This window comes from Schistocerca americana, chromosome X (genome assembly GCF_021461395.2).
Source record: "Schistocerca americana isolate TAMUIC-IGC-003095 chromosome X, iqSchAmer2.1, whole genome shotgun sequence".
Lineage (NCBI taxonomy): Eukaryota > Metazoa > Arthropoda > Insecta > Orthoptera > Acrididae > Schistocerca > Schistocerca americana.
This window is the reverse complement of record NC_060130.1, coordinates 867,589,834-867,605,197: the sequence shown is the minus strand read 5'-3', so window position 1 is coordinate 867,605,197 and position 15,364 is coordinate 867,589,834. Positions and strand designations below refer to the sequence as shown.

At 38.6% G+C, this 15,364-nt stretch overlaps 1 protein-coding gene across 1 annotated transcript in view; it reads right to left on the bottom strand.

The window, feature by feature from the left end:
- LOC124555248 (CDGSH iron-sulfur domain-containing protein 3, mitochondrial) overlaps positions 1-15,145 on the bottom strand; it is a 33,185-nt gene extending 18,040 nt beyond the window's left edge. The window contains exon 1 of the mRNA XM_047129111.1: positions 14,999-15,145. Within this exon, the coding sequence (XP_046985067.1) occupies positions 14,999-15,046 (48 nt within the window). The 5' untranslated portion in view covers positions 15,047-15,145. The remainder of the gene's footprint in view (positions 1-14,998) is intronic.
- Between the last annotated feature and the right edge of the window lie 219 nt (positions 15,146-15,364).

Below are 15,364 nucleotides of genomic sequence, written 5' to 3'. Positions count from 1 at the left end.
TCCTGATCATAGTGTGATAAGGAGAGGCTTAAGCTTGACCAATTATAAAACGGGAGCCTCATGAAAAGAGAAGGTGCCATAAACATGAATTTATGAGATATTCTTCTCTAAAAATTACTTTGAACTGCTTGGAAACTTGACTGTCGAGGGCAATGCCTTAGATCTTCTGGCATCTAACAGATGTGAAATTTTCAATGCAGTTAACAAAGGGAGGACTGTGGTAAGGGGAGGAGGGGTCAGTGACTGTATGACTGTTGTAGCATTAATGACGTGTTACATAGAATGTTAAAAAAACAGGAAGGAAACACATTACATGAGCAGTTAACAGCAAACATCAAATCTTATCCTGAAAGTAGTACAAATAAGTGGAAAACTGCTGGTCATGCTCATTTTCAAGATGAGTTGTGAAACAGATGTCAATAACCACAGGACAATTTTGCTAATGTCAATGTGATGTAGAATTACCGATGTCAATATGTTGCAGAATTATGAAATTAGTTTTACGATACCATATTATGACCTTTAAATGCACAAGATTTGCAAATAGAGCAGGTAGGGGTGGGGAGATTGATAGGCACACAAAGTACACTCTGTTATACACTGTAAGTACAGATGAAGATGTGCAGCCATCTATGAGGCATGTCTGGAAAGTAAGTACAGTTTCGGAAAAAAACTTATAAAAACATTTTTTACAACCAAAATTTATTTTTGCAGCAAAGAAAATTTCTTAACTATTTTACTACATAGTTGCCACCATTTTTCAGACATTCGTCATAGCGGCAAACCAACTTTTTTATGCCCTCATCATCGAAAGATGCAGATGGTGAAGACAGCCATTGTTGAGCACTGATTTCTACATCATTATCGCTGTCAAAGCACCTTCCTCCACTGAGTGGGGTAGTGCACTGGTTAGCACACTGGACTCGCATTTGGAAGGACAATGGTTGAAACCTGTGTCTAGCCACCACATTTTTGGTTATTTGCCTAATTGCTTCAGGCAAATGATGTGATGGTTCCTTTGAAAGGGCTCCGTCTCTAATGACCTCGTTGTTGATGGGACATTAAGACACTACATCTACATCGATACTCCATAATCCATCGAATGGCGGATGGCAAAGAGTAATCATACCACTATTTGTCATTTCCTTTCCTGCTCCACCTGCAAATAGAGTGAGGAAAAAACTACTTGTCTATTTGTCTCTGTATGAGCTCTAATTTCTCCTATCTTATCTTCATGGTCCTTATGTGCAATGTACGTTGGAGGCAATAGAATTGTTCTGCAGCCAGATTCAAATGCCATTTCTCTAAATTTTCTCAACAGTGATCCTTGAAAAGAATGTCGCCTTCCCTTCAGGGATTCCCAGTTGGGTTCCTGAAGCATGTCCGTAACACTTGTGTGTTGTTCGAACGTACTGGTAACAAGTCTAGCATATCAGCCTCTGAACTGCTTTGATGTCTTCCTTTAATTTGACGCTTGAGCAATACTCAGGAGTAGGTCGCACTAGTGTCCCTTACGTGATCTCCTTTGCACATGAACCACACTTTCCTAGAATTCTCCCGATAAACTGAAGTCGACCATTCGCCTTCACTTAATCTCCTCCCCTCTTCCGCTTTGCTCCAAAATCACACTTCACATTCACAGCAATTGACAGTCCACAGGTGCAAGATCGAGGTTGTATGGTGGGTGATCAAACTGCTCTCAATCAAATTTCTGAATAAGGTTTCGAGTGATACCAACAGAATTGGGCACTGTCATGAAGCAATATGATGCCTTGACTGACGGTCCAATGCCTTTTGTTTTCAGCTGCCCTAATATCTCACCTTCTGACCACCACTTCTTCTTGAACTTGAAACATGATTTTGGAGGAATGCAGTTTGAGAGTGAAAACAATGCAAAAGAAGTGTTCAGCAGTGGCTGTCACTGGCAGCATCTCTCTCTGTAGAGGGCATAGAAAAGTTGGCTCCCCACTATAACAAATGTTGGAAGAATAGTGGCAACCATGTAGAAAAATACTTTAAGAAATGATCTTTCTTGTAAAAATAAATTTTTGTTTGAAAAAATGTTTTTATGAGTTTTTTTCCACAATGGAACTTACTTTCCAGACACACATCATACATGGAATGTTTGCACAAAGATGCCTGGCTGTGACCATTTCTTTAGAGCAGTGAAAAATGAAACTGAGTAAGGAAGAAAAGAAGATTGGAGTTTAACATTCCATTCATGACAAGACCATTTAGGGATTAAACACAAGCTTGGTTAGGAGAAACATGGAGAGAAAATCTGTACTCCCCCTTCTTTAAAAAAAGGTGTCTCCTGTACTCACATTAATTAATTTTCAGTACCCATGGAAACTTAAATCTGGATGGCTGCATGGGGATTTACATCACGATCCTCTGAAATGTGACTCCAATTCCTTTAAATCCTGAGCCAGCTCACTCTGTAAATGTCACTGAATTGTGTTTCAATTCTTTCTCTTTGTGAAGTAACTGTCTTGTTACTTTCAGTTCATCAATATTTTGTTGTTATAAGTGCCCTGCATGTTGCTAAGATCACAATGGATGTATGTCTTGACAGGTGATGCAGGATAGCTGTGATGTGGATGATGAGCATGGATCCCACATGTTGGTTTCACCTTGGTGACAAAATCTGTGCGCTCAAAGTTTTGACACTGAAAACAATGCATGAACTCAGCTTTTTATTTATTTAGTCAGTGTGGGTGAATCATGTCTAGTATCAAAGCAGTTGTTTTCTCCAAACAATTATTCACTCCACTTCATTATAGTCTTCTCCTTGGTTATTTCTTTGTTGTGCCATACACTTCTTGTAAAGTACTTTGTCAACAGCTCATGGTTAGCATTGCTGACTATCATGAGGCCCCGGGTTTGATTCCCAGCCTGCTGAACTCCCCAAAAGGGGAATCCTGTTCAAAAAATGTCGCACACACATCTGTGTTCATAAGATCACAACATGACATGTCATCTTTATAATAACTGACTGTGTGTTTCATTTCAATTACAAATGGATATTTGCAAGAGAATTGCAATGGAGCTGTTTAGGTACTTGACTGGATTTCATCATCTCTTTTAACCAAGTATCTATGTGCAGCCTTGTAACTGGGACACCAGCAATTCCTTCTATCCTCTTTTGTACATAAAACAGAGGCATTCTCTTAAATGTGTCCCCTTCTCTCTTATTGATAATGAACCCATTACTATGTATGGCCAGTGTACTGTTACTATTTATTTGTGATGACTTTTCACAAGAAATATTTACTGGAGGTCTCTGGAGTAGGTGCTATGGGTCCTTCAGTCTTCCTATACGACTGACATACGATTAGAATTGTTGTTAAGTTACAGAATCAGTGCTGAAGTCAAGTAGAGGCAATGCATATCTAAATGATAACTATGATACGTTGATGCCCTGGAAAGAATAAAGCTTGAAGAGGCAAACAATGGCGGTGAAAGGTCTATACATCGGGATGGAAAGGGACAGGTGTGAATGCACTGTGCAGATACTGCAAATTATGCAAATATCTTGTGTGAGGCGAGGAAGTCGACATTGCTAGTAGTGGCACCTTCTGGCACAACATTGCCACACTCTGCATAGGTCATACGTTGCTCAGCCATGTGAGAGCTCTCCGCTGGACAACAGGGACAATATGTGTTGTCCGCGAGTGCTGAAGGCCGCACGTATGAAGTGAATGACAGGCGTGGCATTGGGCAGCTGTGTGTGCATCACATGCACCTGGCGGCACACCCACTAATTTGGCAGACGCTTCTGGGACGCCGCGCAAGGCGCCACTTTGTGTTGCCCTTGAGAAACTCACTGCTGCGGCAGGACGTGCTTTGCATCAAACGTGCACTGATTTCGGCCGAAAACTGCTACTGTATTTACTGAGAGACGAGCCGAATGTGCCTTCTGGGGTGCGGCTACAGTAAAATTGTGCTAACGGTCATACCATACACCAGTTCTCGTCCAATCACCAAAGTTAAACAACATCGGACCTGGTTAGTACTTGGATGGGTGACCACCTGCGAACACTGGGTGCTGTTGGCTCCCTCCATTTTTTCCTTTTTAGGTCACTACCCCTGCTAGCCCTCTTTTCATGCAACCATTCTGATGTGTCAGAGATGCTTCCATAAGCATTTTTAACTACTGTAATAAACGTAAGATATGTAATTATAGTAATGAACTCAGTTTGAGGTAGAATGGGCAAAGGAAGACTGGTAGGAAGTCTCTGAAAATACAAAACAGTATGAATCGGCAGATATGTTATGCCTCAGTCCAGTATATTAACTTTATAACATCTGATTTTTGACTTTTTCTTGTTGGCGTAAAAATGAAAGTTGTTACATCAAACTAGACAGTCGCCTGAGTGTTTTGTGTAGGTTTGCGGCAATGTACATGCTGTTCCTAGGTCACAGGCTAACTACCCTCATGTGCTGCGAAATCTGTTTGCCCCTGAATGAAATGAGGTGACTGCCCTTACTGCATTGAAAGTGGTTTCTGAAATATACAGTTAAAAATAATAAGTCTCATTCCCTCTAACAAGCTTTGGGATCAATACGGGACTACATTTCTTTCTATATAACACATATTTTAGCTTTTCTCTAACATGCAAATGATAAGTCAAATACAAATCTTCATCATGTGATTGGTTGTAATGGGTGCTTGCGAAATATTGGATCTTATTATGATATAGGTAAGCATATAAACAAAGGACTGGAGTTGGTGAAATGAGTCAGTATATAAACTACTCTACTCAAAAAGTAGTAAGAAGGCCACAAAGTTTCATATCCCAACCAAATTGACAAACTATTGTCAACAGTCTATCTCACTCTTTGTAAAAAAACAAACTGTTGAGAAGAATAAAATTTCAACTACACAAACGAACACTTTGGTAATAAGAAACTGTACACTGTCACACCTCCTTCCAGTTGTGCTGAAAACTGATGATAGGAATTTCATGTACCACCAGGTTACAAACCACTTACTTGTATGGCTGTGTCTTAATGTATAACTGTAGCTTAGTGGTTTGAGACTTGGAGATGTAGGAGCAAGGTGCATCCCGACATAACAAGCCCACGCAGCACTAATGTATTAAAATTAGCTTTGAAGTCAGCAGTCTTTGAAAGATCACTATTAACTTATTCTTCGGATCCATAGCTTTTATGATCTCTTCAGTTGCCAGTATACTTGACAATCTTTGCAAGCCACAGGCAGAAAATAGGGGTATTTTAAAGCTCAATTATGATAGCACTCACTATGGTAATTTTTTCTGTGTTGCAAGAACACATGACTAGGGTTCACTGATATAAGTAAACCAAGTTTGTCCATGTAAACCACCACCACCACCACCACCACCACCACCACCACCACCACTTGAATAGATGTGGAAGCTTTCTTCCAGTTTGGGAGACACACTGGTATTACAGATGTCCTTCATGGTTCATTTACTGAGTTGGGTCTTCTGTTGCTTATTGCTGTGGCTTGGATGCTGCTAAGTGTCACACTACAATACCCAGAGACACTGTATTGAATTTGCTGCCAGTTGTAGAATATATCCTATCACTAATTTCTATAATAATGCGGCATCTCTGTAAGTTGTCCAATGGACGTAACTGCACTTTATTTGACAGATGAACATGAATGTGGTGGATATTACGCTGAGCGATAGCAATCAGATGCCAACATCACTAACTCAATGTATACAAACCAAGAAGTTTTCACCACATATGAAGAATGTAAGCTTTACGATAACATTATTAAAACTTAAAAATTTAACTACAAAATGAGTTACAAACTTTAATACCCACACAAGGCAATCCATTGGCCAAAACCATCATTGTCAAAATGGTTGTAAACTATAGTAGCCAAATGTGGCTAGACAACAAGCTGAGAGCTGAACCCAGAAGAAAGAAATGAGACTTGAAGTCAAAGTCAACCTACAGGGAGCAGACAGTCCAAATACTTTGAAGAGACAAAGTACAGAAATAAACACAGAGGGACTGGCCTGTAATAGCTGAAATCAATGTAAGAACTGCTGGTCCAGGTCTATTGCCACTGACAGGTAAACACCTGAGTGACTCTGCCCACACTAAACATCATATGTGTTGGTTGGCTGGATAATCAAAGGGACCAAACTATTGGGTTGGGTTGTTTTTGGGGGAGGAGACCAGACAGCGAGGTCATCGGTCTCATCGGATTAGGGAAGGACAGGGAAGGAAGACGGCCGTGCCCTTTCAAAGGAACCATCCCGGCATTTGCCTGGAGTGATTTAGGGAAATCACGGAAAACCTAAATCTGGATGGCCGGACGCGGGATTGAACCGTCGTCCTCCCGAATGCGAGTCCAGTGTGCTAACCACTGCGCCACCTCGCTCGGTGGACCAAACTATTCATTGTGTGCATCCTCCATGAGTTTTCTGTACTATTCTGCTTTGATAACCACACCAGCTCACTCGTATTAGTCTACGTTCACTGGTGGGGATACTAAACAAATATGACATGCATACCAGTATGCAAAAAGGCTGGTCTCAGATATGTATAGTAGTTAGGACGTAAATAAAGTAGCTGGAATCAACTGGGTCAAAGATTTCATGGACGTTGTCCCAAAAAATTGTCATATGACAACTTCACAGTCTATTCCCCTACCCCACACCTAAATATGTGCATTTTAATGTTTTACTGTTATGTAACATGAAATAAAATGTCATAAAAACAAACAGCCCATAATAAGGTGACCATATAACAGCTGACAATTTGTACTTCTAAATCCATGAATTAACGTTTCACAGATTTTAAAAGTGGCCAGCATTAACTATTTATGTACTGATTCAATCATTTACACCTAATTACAAAGAAATATTTACTGCCAACGTTTCTTCATAAAAATGAAAGTCTCAGTTTTACTTGTAACCAGTTACTGCTACATTAAAAAGCGTAGAACTAGTTCAGCTGAACCAATAAACTTTCTGCACATAACTGTCACAATTTAGGCCTACTCAAAAATTTTGTCACTTCATGAAACAGAGATATAGTCAGAATTTTCTGCCACTAATTCTTTGACTGCCATAACAAGTGACAGACTTACTTACAAATGAATATAGGAATCAAGAAGGCTGAAAAATGCCTTTAATTATCTGTACTTCTCAGCCTTGGCAAATGAACTGCAGTTTAATTTACCAATCACAGAGTATTAAAGTAAACTAGAAATTTTCCCTTGCCTGTATTAGTTAACCTATTTGTGGCACTAAAAAAGATGCTAAAGAACTACTCAGAGATATAACAGTGCTTGGCGCTTAAGGATGTCACATACATTTATCATCCAATAACTTAAAAATTTTATGAATAGCACCACTATGGAAGTTTATTTCTTACCAATAACAATTGGCATAAATTTATGTTCCCTGAAACAATATGTTATGTACTTCAATGCAGTATACATTTAGGACTCCAGTGTTAGTAACTGTACCTGTCAGTACCATGAGTCAAATTAACACCTGACAGGCACCTACATGTACACTTATACTGTGACCTTTCAATTTACAGGAATGTGGTTCTGTTCAGCATAATTGAGCTGCAAATTCAAATTCACAGTATCATCTTCAGACCCATTACCATGAAGGTGGTAATTTTATGATCTACGCACTCAACAGTGGGCTTGCTAGTGAGTGTACCAAGGCAAACATCACTTATAGCTTTACTTACCCAATGTAAAAATGACTGTTTAAATTTGATACATTAATAGTTCAAATGTGCATGATTGCATAAGGCCACAATCTACAGTGCCCATTTAATTTTTATTAAAAAAGGAGCACTTTAAAAATTTTACAAAAACCTGAGACAATTAAAAAACAGGACACAAACTGTACTGACAAAATTTAATTGACATAGACTTTTCCTTTGCATTCATGCACTCAGATGAACCCAAATTATTTTTTAAAAATTATTTTGCTACACTGTCACTGCACTTTTCACTTTTATGTATGTTATCAGGAAGTACATTTGCGTTTGAATGCTCATGTGATGTTTCTTTATCTTAATATGATTCACAATGCCAGACCTTACATCTTGTCCAACAATGAAGTTTGATTTGCACAACATAAATTCTATAGTTTCTCCACCACCAGTGGTAAAAGTGAACTCACTTTTCATATTACATTTAAAATTACACTTCCGTTTTGGCCTCGGTATATAGATATTTATACTGTATTACTTTGGCATTATGAAACAGTGAACATGAATCGGTGCTATAAAAAAGTGCAAAACATTAACAGTAAATTGATAAAGATTGCAGGGCAAGTTGTACAAGTGCTGCTTTCTAGCATATATACTTGCACAATGCTTAGCAAACTGCATATAAAAAATCTGACAGCGTAAAATACTTTGGCATGGCAGAATCACAAACAAGTGAGACATTTGAGCATCTTCAAAATTCACTTTTTAGTACAGCTTTTCAGACAAAAAAAAAATCATGGCTGTTTAAGGAAAAATGGGACGAATGGGCATCATATCACAGTCATCAAAGCAGTTATGTAGTGCTAACAATTAGCTGACTTCTTGTTGTTGTCATGGATCAAACCTGATGCGTGTTGTATCATTCTTCATTACTTCCCTTTAGCAGTCTACAATGGAAGGCATGCAGTGTGAGAACAATATAGCACCCATTTCTGTGATATTTTGTTTCTCTTCTTGCTGTAAGCTCTCATGGCAGAAAATGCTCCACATGTCTCTTAAGAATCAGCTCCATTTTGGACTACACAACTCATTTCATAACAATCTTCAAAACAAATGGGTTCACCAGTATAAAAATACAAATCTATTGGAAATACTCAGAATGAATTTTCACACTGCAACAGTGTGTGCACTGATATGAAACTTCCTGGCAGATTAAAACTGTGTGCCGAACCAAGACTCTAACTTGGGACCCCTCCTGTGCAGAAGAGATTCTGTGAAGTTTGGAAGGTAGGAGATGTGGTACTGGCAGAAGTAAAGCTGTGAGGATGGATCGTGAGTCATGTTTGGGTTGCTCAGTTGGTTGAGCACTTGTCTGCTAAAGGCAAAGGTCTCGATTTCGAATCTTGGTCCAGCACATAGTTTTAATCTGCCAGGAAGTTTCATTTCAAATTGCAAGTACTATAGCAGGCTATACCTTTGCTGTGGAAAATGCAGCCACTATTCTTTTCCTACTAGAAACATCAACTACTCACAATGTCTTAAAACCCCATGCAAATAAGGTGAAGGCTGTTAAAGACACGGCTTCAAAGTATGTTCTGCTGGACTGCGTGTGGTTTCACAAGACAGTTACAACACGAAGTGAAAGTGCAACCAGTAATGATCTTGCTACTGAATAACGATTAAGTTTCTCTGAATCTAGTTTCCTTGGTCAAAATGTTTTCTCGTAATAAAATTTAGTATCAAAGGAAGTCTAACATGTAATGAAGTACGGTAGATCGATGATCCAGGTAATTAGTATGGATTATTGCATACTCAACTGCAAACATAGTTTACTGGAGAAAGGAACAACACAGACCCAGTGGTTGCCAAACTGAAGTGAGATGAGTCTTTACAAAAGCATATTTTCAATTTAATATGTATTCTACAGCCACTTCAAACAATTTTAGACAAACAGCATTAATGGTGTTGATATTTAATTTTTATTCATTATTAGTGTCTCCCGAAAATTTTTACATTTTGCAGCTATATGTTCTTGCAACGGCTTCTTTAGTTACTCCAAGCTTCTGAAAATTCAGTGACTCCAGCACTCAATAATGATGTTAATGTAGAATGCAGCTATTACCTAGCTGCTGCCTTTCGTGAACTGCAAAGTGACCCCACTGTTTCCATTTAAGTTATGAAATTTCATTCCACTAGTGGTCAAGAACAGAACTTTATATAATGTGTCAGTTCCAGTAAAGAGGAAACACTACACATGATGTACATGACACTTCACTGCCGGATGGCTTGTGGCAATTCAGTGGCCTCTGTACAAAGGCTAACCATTGGGCTGATCTGGAAAGCATGTTACTACTTTCATCCACTCACAATGAACAGCATCTAAGAATTCCATGTATCATGGCCTTGTTTCATACACTTTATATCCATATTCAAGCAAAGATTGCACAAAAGGCTTTTGGAATGGACTAAGACTTACTTTCATTGTCAAAAAGCTGTGGTTGCAGTATTTAAGATGTTTTAAACCCTGAGCACTCGTCTCCAGTTATCTCTGGCGTGGTAACAAAGTTAATTTATCACTAAAAACAAACTTGACTGATGTTTCAAAACTAGGAAAAATATATCTACTTCTCAAGTTCAGGTAGATTAGAAACATAATGAACAGTCAAACACAAAAAAACTTCTGATAAGTTTGTTTGTGTGGCCATCCTCCACAGCAAGCAAAGAAATACTTGTTTTGTAAATAAAACTGCCTTTTCTTGTTGCAACTTAATTTATTTTTTCCAGACATGTTTCGCCTTTTTCTTACTCTTAAGGCATCTTCAGTGGGATCTAGAATGATACAGTTTTATTATTTTTAGATTATCAAACAGTTCGCCTTTTTTTCTTTCTTCTTCTTCTTCTTCTTCTTCTTCTACTGCCTTAGAGTAACAGAAAGGTGAAACGAGCCTGGGAAAAATAAATTAAGTTGCAGCAAGAAAAGGCAGTTTTATTTACAAAACAAGTACGTCTAAAGACATTTTACCCAAGTGCTTGGTGTCCACCCCCTAGCACTGGCCGCAACTGCTGAATCATTGTGAAAGAGCTGGACAAGGTACAAAAGTTTGCAAGATAATCAATTAACAAAGGACTCTTTACCACAAAGGTTCTGCAACTGGTAACAGCAAACATAATCACACATAAAACAGAGCCTTGACAAAATCAATTCTCTTACACCAGTGTGTTGGCAATATATAGTCACAAACTAACAGAGAGAAGAAAAGAATTTTATAAAAATGAGATGGCCCCAAAATTCCAAATAATGTCATTACCTTAGTCCCACTTATTTTATGCAACATAAAATCTGTCATAAAGGATACTCAAACTCTCTTCCTACGAGACTGGTCCTTTTCAAATATGCAGTGACTTATTCTAATTTTATTGCAAAGTGTGGTGGCACTACTGTCAAGGCACTGCAGGTGCCTTCATGAGCAGTGAAGGACAAATCTCTGCACCCACATCCACATTTCAAGTTTTGCCTGAATCAATGAAGATGAGTATTGGTATAATGTCTTTGAAATAGATAGGGTCACTTTCCTTCTACATCTCTATTCTATGCTTGAGCTAAATCTTTAATGATGTCATGAACCGGATGTTAAACTTTAAATCCTTTCCAATTTAATTTCTCATAAAAAAAAAAAGAACCACTGAAGCCCTGATAAAAGAAAAAGGCTACTGTGGACTAGTGACATGAATCATTAGGGTGTCTGTAAACGTATCAGATGAATACTCTTTAGCCTTCTGATGAAGTCACAAACATCCTGGAGATTCCACAATGAAATTTTCACTCTGCAGCAGAGTGTGTGCTAATCTGAAACTTCCCAGAAGATTAAAACTGTGTGCCTGACGTGGACTCAAACCTGAGACATTTGTCATTTGCAGGCAAGTGCTCCATGGACTGAGCTACACAAGCACAACTCATGGCCCACCAAACAGCTTTACTTCCACCAGTACCTCATATGCTGCCTTCAAAACTTCACACAAGTTCTCCTACATAACTTGTAGGACTAGCACTGCTGCAAGAAAGGATGTTGAGGAGACATGGCTTAGCCACAGCATGAGGGATTCTTTGCAGAATTCTGTGAAGTTCAGAAAGTAGAAGACGATGTACTGGTGGAAGTAACACTGTTAGGACAGCTCATGAGTTGTATTCAGCTTCTTTGGTAGTGAACTTGCCCATGACAAGCAAAGGTCTTGGGTTGGAGCACCGGTCCAGCACACAGTTTTAATCTGCCAGGAAGTTTCACACTGAAGATAGATGAAAATAATACTGCAGGAGACATTTATGGCATTGATGAGTCACAAAAAACCTGTGTGTGTACACTTTACTTCATGTCTTGTCTATAAGTGAGAACACAGTAGAAGTGGTACCAATTAGCGAGTATTTCACCAAATTCATCTTCCAAATAAGTAAACTTGAAAGTAAGAGCATCCCATTCACATAGACTGCATTTTAGCTCTTGGACTTCCTTATAATACGAAAACATTACTTACCTTGTGGTTTAGGGGGGTTTAGTTAACAATGTGATACCATGCCAACAGACTGATAACATTTTTATGGTAGAAATATGAGCCATATGAAACGACTAATGATTGACGTCACTAACAACACAGTTATATTAGAAAAATAAAACCTGGAAAACTAATGGCTCCTCCATGAAAATAAGGGTTCAAGGCTAGGAGTGCTCCTGTTATGCAGGAAATATCAGACTGAGGGAAAACAAGAGCTTGAAACAGGGATGTAAATTAAATTACAGAGTGCACGCTGTATTAAAAACACACATTCACTGGCTTTCCTAATCCCAGCGAAACTGTCAACTTGCAAACTTATCTAGTCCTTGGGCAGTTCAGTCTATCACTACTACCCCCCCAGCCACCCCCCCCCCACTCTCTCTCTCTCTCTCTCTCTCTCTCTCTCTCTCTCTCTCTCTCTGTCTGTACAACACTTGGATCACCAACCCCACTAGGCCTATGTAAGTTTAGTAAATAACACACTCTAAGCCATCACCCAAAAACAAACAGAAATTCCCAGACATTGTATACAGAACACATGACACTTCTGAAACTATACTGGCAGCTTGTGTTCATCAGCAGACCCATTTAAGTTACCTAAAATTCTATCAGAACTCAGTTTAATTGGAAGACACATATAATGTCAAATTTTGATGGAGTATTTTGGAAACTGGGTTCGAGCTTACTTACAAAACAATTTTTTATCTGCATTCTGAACTATTTTTACCTGAGCTGCTTGGGATTCACTGTATTGCCAACAGATTGATCTCCATCAAGAAGCACTTTGAGTGTAATTTATTTGTTTCTTTAATCATCGAGAGCATGCAATGATATAGCATTTGCAAATAGGACACAGTAAAAATAAGTAGCTGAAATGTACACACACACACACACACACACACACACACACACACACACTTTATGCAGATTTTTTTGGGAGGATAGAACAAGTGGCCGGGTGATAAGAGTTCCCTCACCCTGAAGTCTTCGTGGTTATGACTAACTCAATTGAGCCATAATCCAAGGCATGGGAAAGACTGTAAGGTGTCAATCTGCTTTTGAGTTGGCTAAGCTTACAAATATACAATATAGGTAGGTAATAAGTAAATAATCTGTAGCACGGCCGAAGGTCTTATTCACTCCACATTTAACACACTTTGTTAAAAACAAATGGAAGTGCAAGTTAAATACAGGATCACTATTTTACATACTATGCAAATGTCCAGTAGGCGTTTGGTGCATACTGCGTATCATACATCAATGAGGAAAAAATGCAATGAAGAGCCAAGCCAAATCATTTAACCAAGAGACTTCCACATCTGGCTTATACTCCCACTGGGCCAAGAGGATAGTTTTGGTAAAACAGTCTAAGGGGGAAATTATTAGCCACAATGAGCCATGGACTTTGCTGATGCAGGGAAGCTCTCACGGGCCTCAATAATACAGATAGCCGTATTGCAAGTACGACTGCAGCAGATGTAACACTGGAGGGGCCATATAAACATGTGATTCTTGAAATGCAGCAACTACCTTTTCAGTAGTTGCATGGGCAGCAGTCTGGATGAGTGACTGAGCTGGCCTTGTAACATTAGCCAAAATGGCCTTACTGTGCTGGTACTGTGAACAGCTTTAAGCAAGACGGAAACTACATTTTTCCTCAAGGGCATGCAAGCTCCACTGTAAGGTTAAATGATAATGGCATACATTGGGTAAAATATTCCAGAATGTTCAGCTGTCATGATACAGCTTGGGAATTGCTTGCAGGTTGCACATTGCATCCAGCATTCTCAGCAACGGCAACAGTAACTTATACAATTTGTGGAGCTATTGGCCATAGGCCTCTCCCAGGAACAACTCCCAAACCGCCAGTTAACTTGAACTTCCAAAAATGGCGTAATATAATGCTGAAACTGGTAGCCCAAGAGAACTGCTAAGGTCCTGCAACCATCTCTGAAAATATGGACATACAGAGAGCATAATTTAGTCACAACAAACACACAGTTAAAGAATCATGAAAGACTGCATATGTAAGAAAGACCAGGGGCACTGGAGGATTTCTGAATTGATTACATAATAAGGCAGAGATTCTGAAACCAGTCTTCCCTTTAACCAGCTATGTCTGTTGTTATCCATCTGCCAGAAAACTTGTGCTCATTTGGTGGGGTATCCACAAATTACCACCCAATGGAACTATTTTTTTAAACATAACACTAACGGAAAAAGTCAATAACATAACTATATAGCACAAAATGACTTCATAAAAAACAATCGATGTTCCGAGTGGTATATTCTTAATGTTAGGTACCGGAAGAAGCAGGTAACTACCAAAAGACAAGTTTCATCGATCAGAAAACTGTGGATACAGATTCTAAGTGAGAAGACTGGGTGGCAGCATCAATATTTCAACGTACAATATTCATATACCACAAAAGGAACCTTCAACTACAACTGCAATATAAAGTTCCTTGGCAAACTAACATATACCTACAGTTAAGTCCCATAGTGTTCAGAGCCATTTGAACCTACAGTTGTCAACAAAATCTGAAAATTCTCAGCACATATTTACAGCATTTACACAAAAAAAAAAATCACATCTGAAATACTACTTATCTATTTATTTTAAGTTTATCCTTGTCATATTACTAACAGACCATACACATTAACATGGTTCTGCAGGAAAAGGGGTTCTGTATAGCATACGAATTTATTTTAGATCATAGAATTGTTTCATCAGAACACAATAACAAAAAGAATAGCATATTCCACTTACGAAATATATACGAAAACTTCTTGCACTCAAATTTCCTCTACAAAGCATGATTTAAATCGCAAGCATAAACAAAGTTCAGTGTCATACGTGAAGATATGTTACTCACGAATCAAAGTCCACCCATTTCACAAATTGGGTACGTTATTATACATTATCGATGGTATAGTTTGGGATTTGAGGGTCCGATTTGATGTGTACAATAGGTTTGGTATGGTCAGACAAGTTTCAGCAATAATTTCTCCATGAATATTATTGTTATTCCTTAACTGATTTTATCCTAAATGTCACAATCAGAATTTTATCATCTCAATACACACACACATAAATCATTGATTTAATACTCAGAAGCCTAATCAATATTAGTAA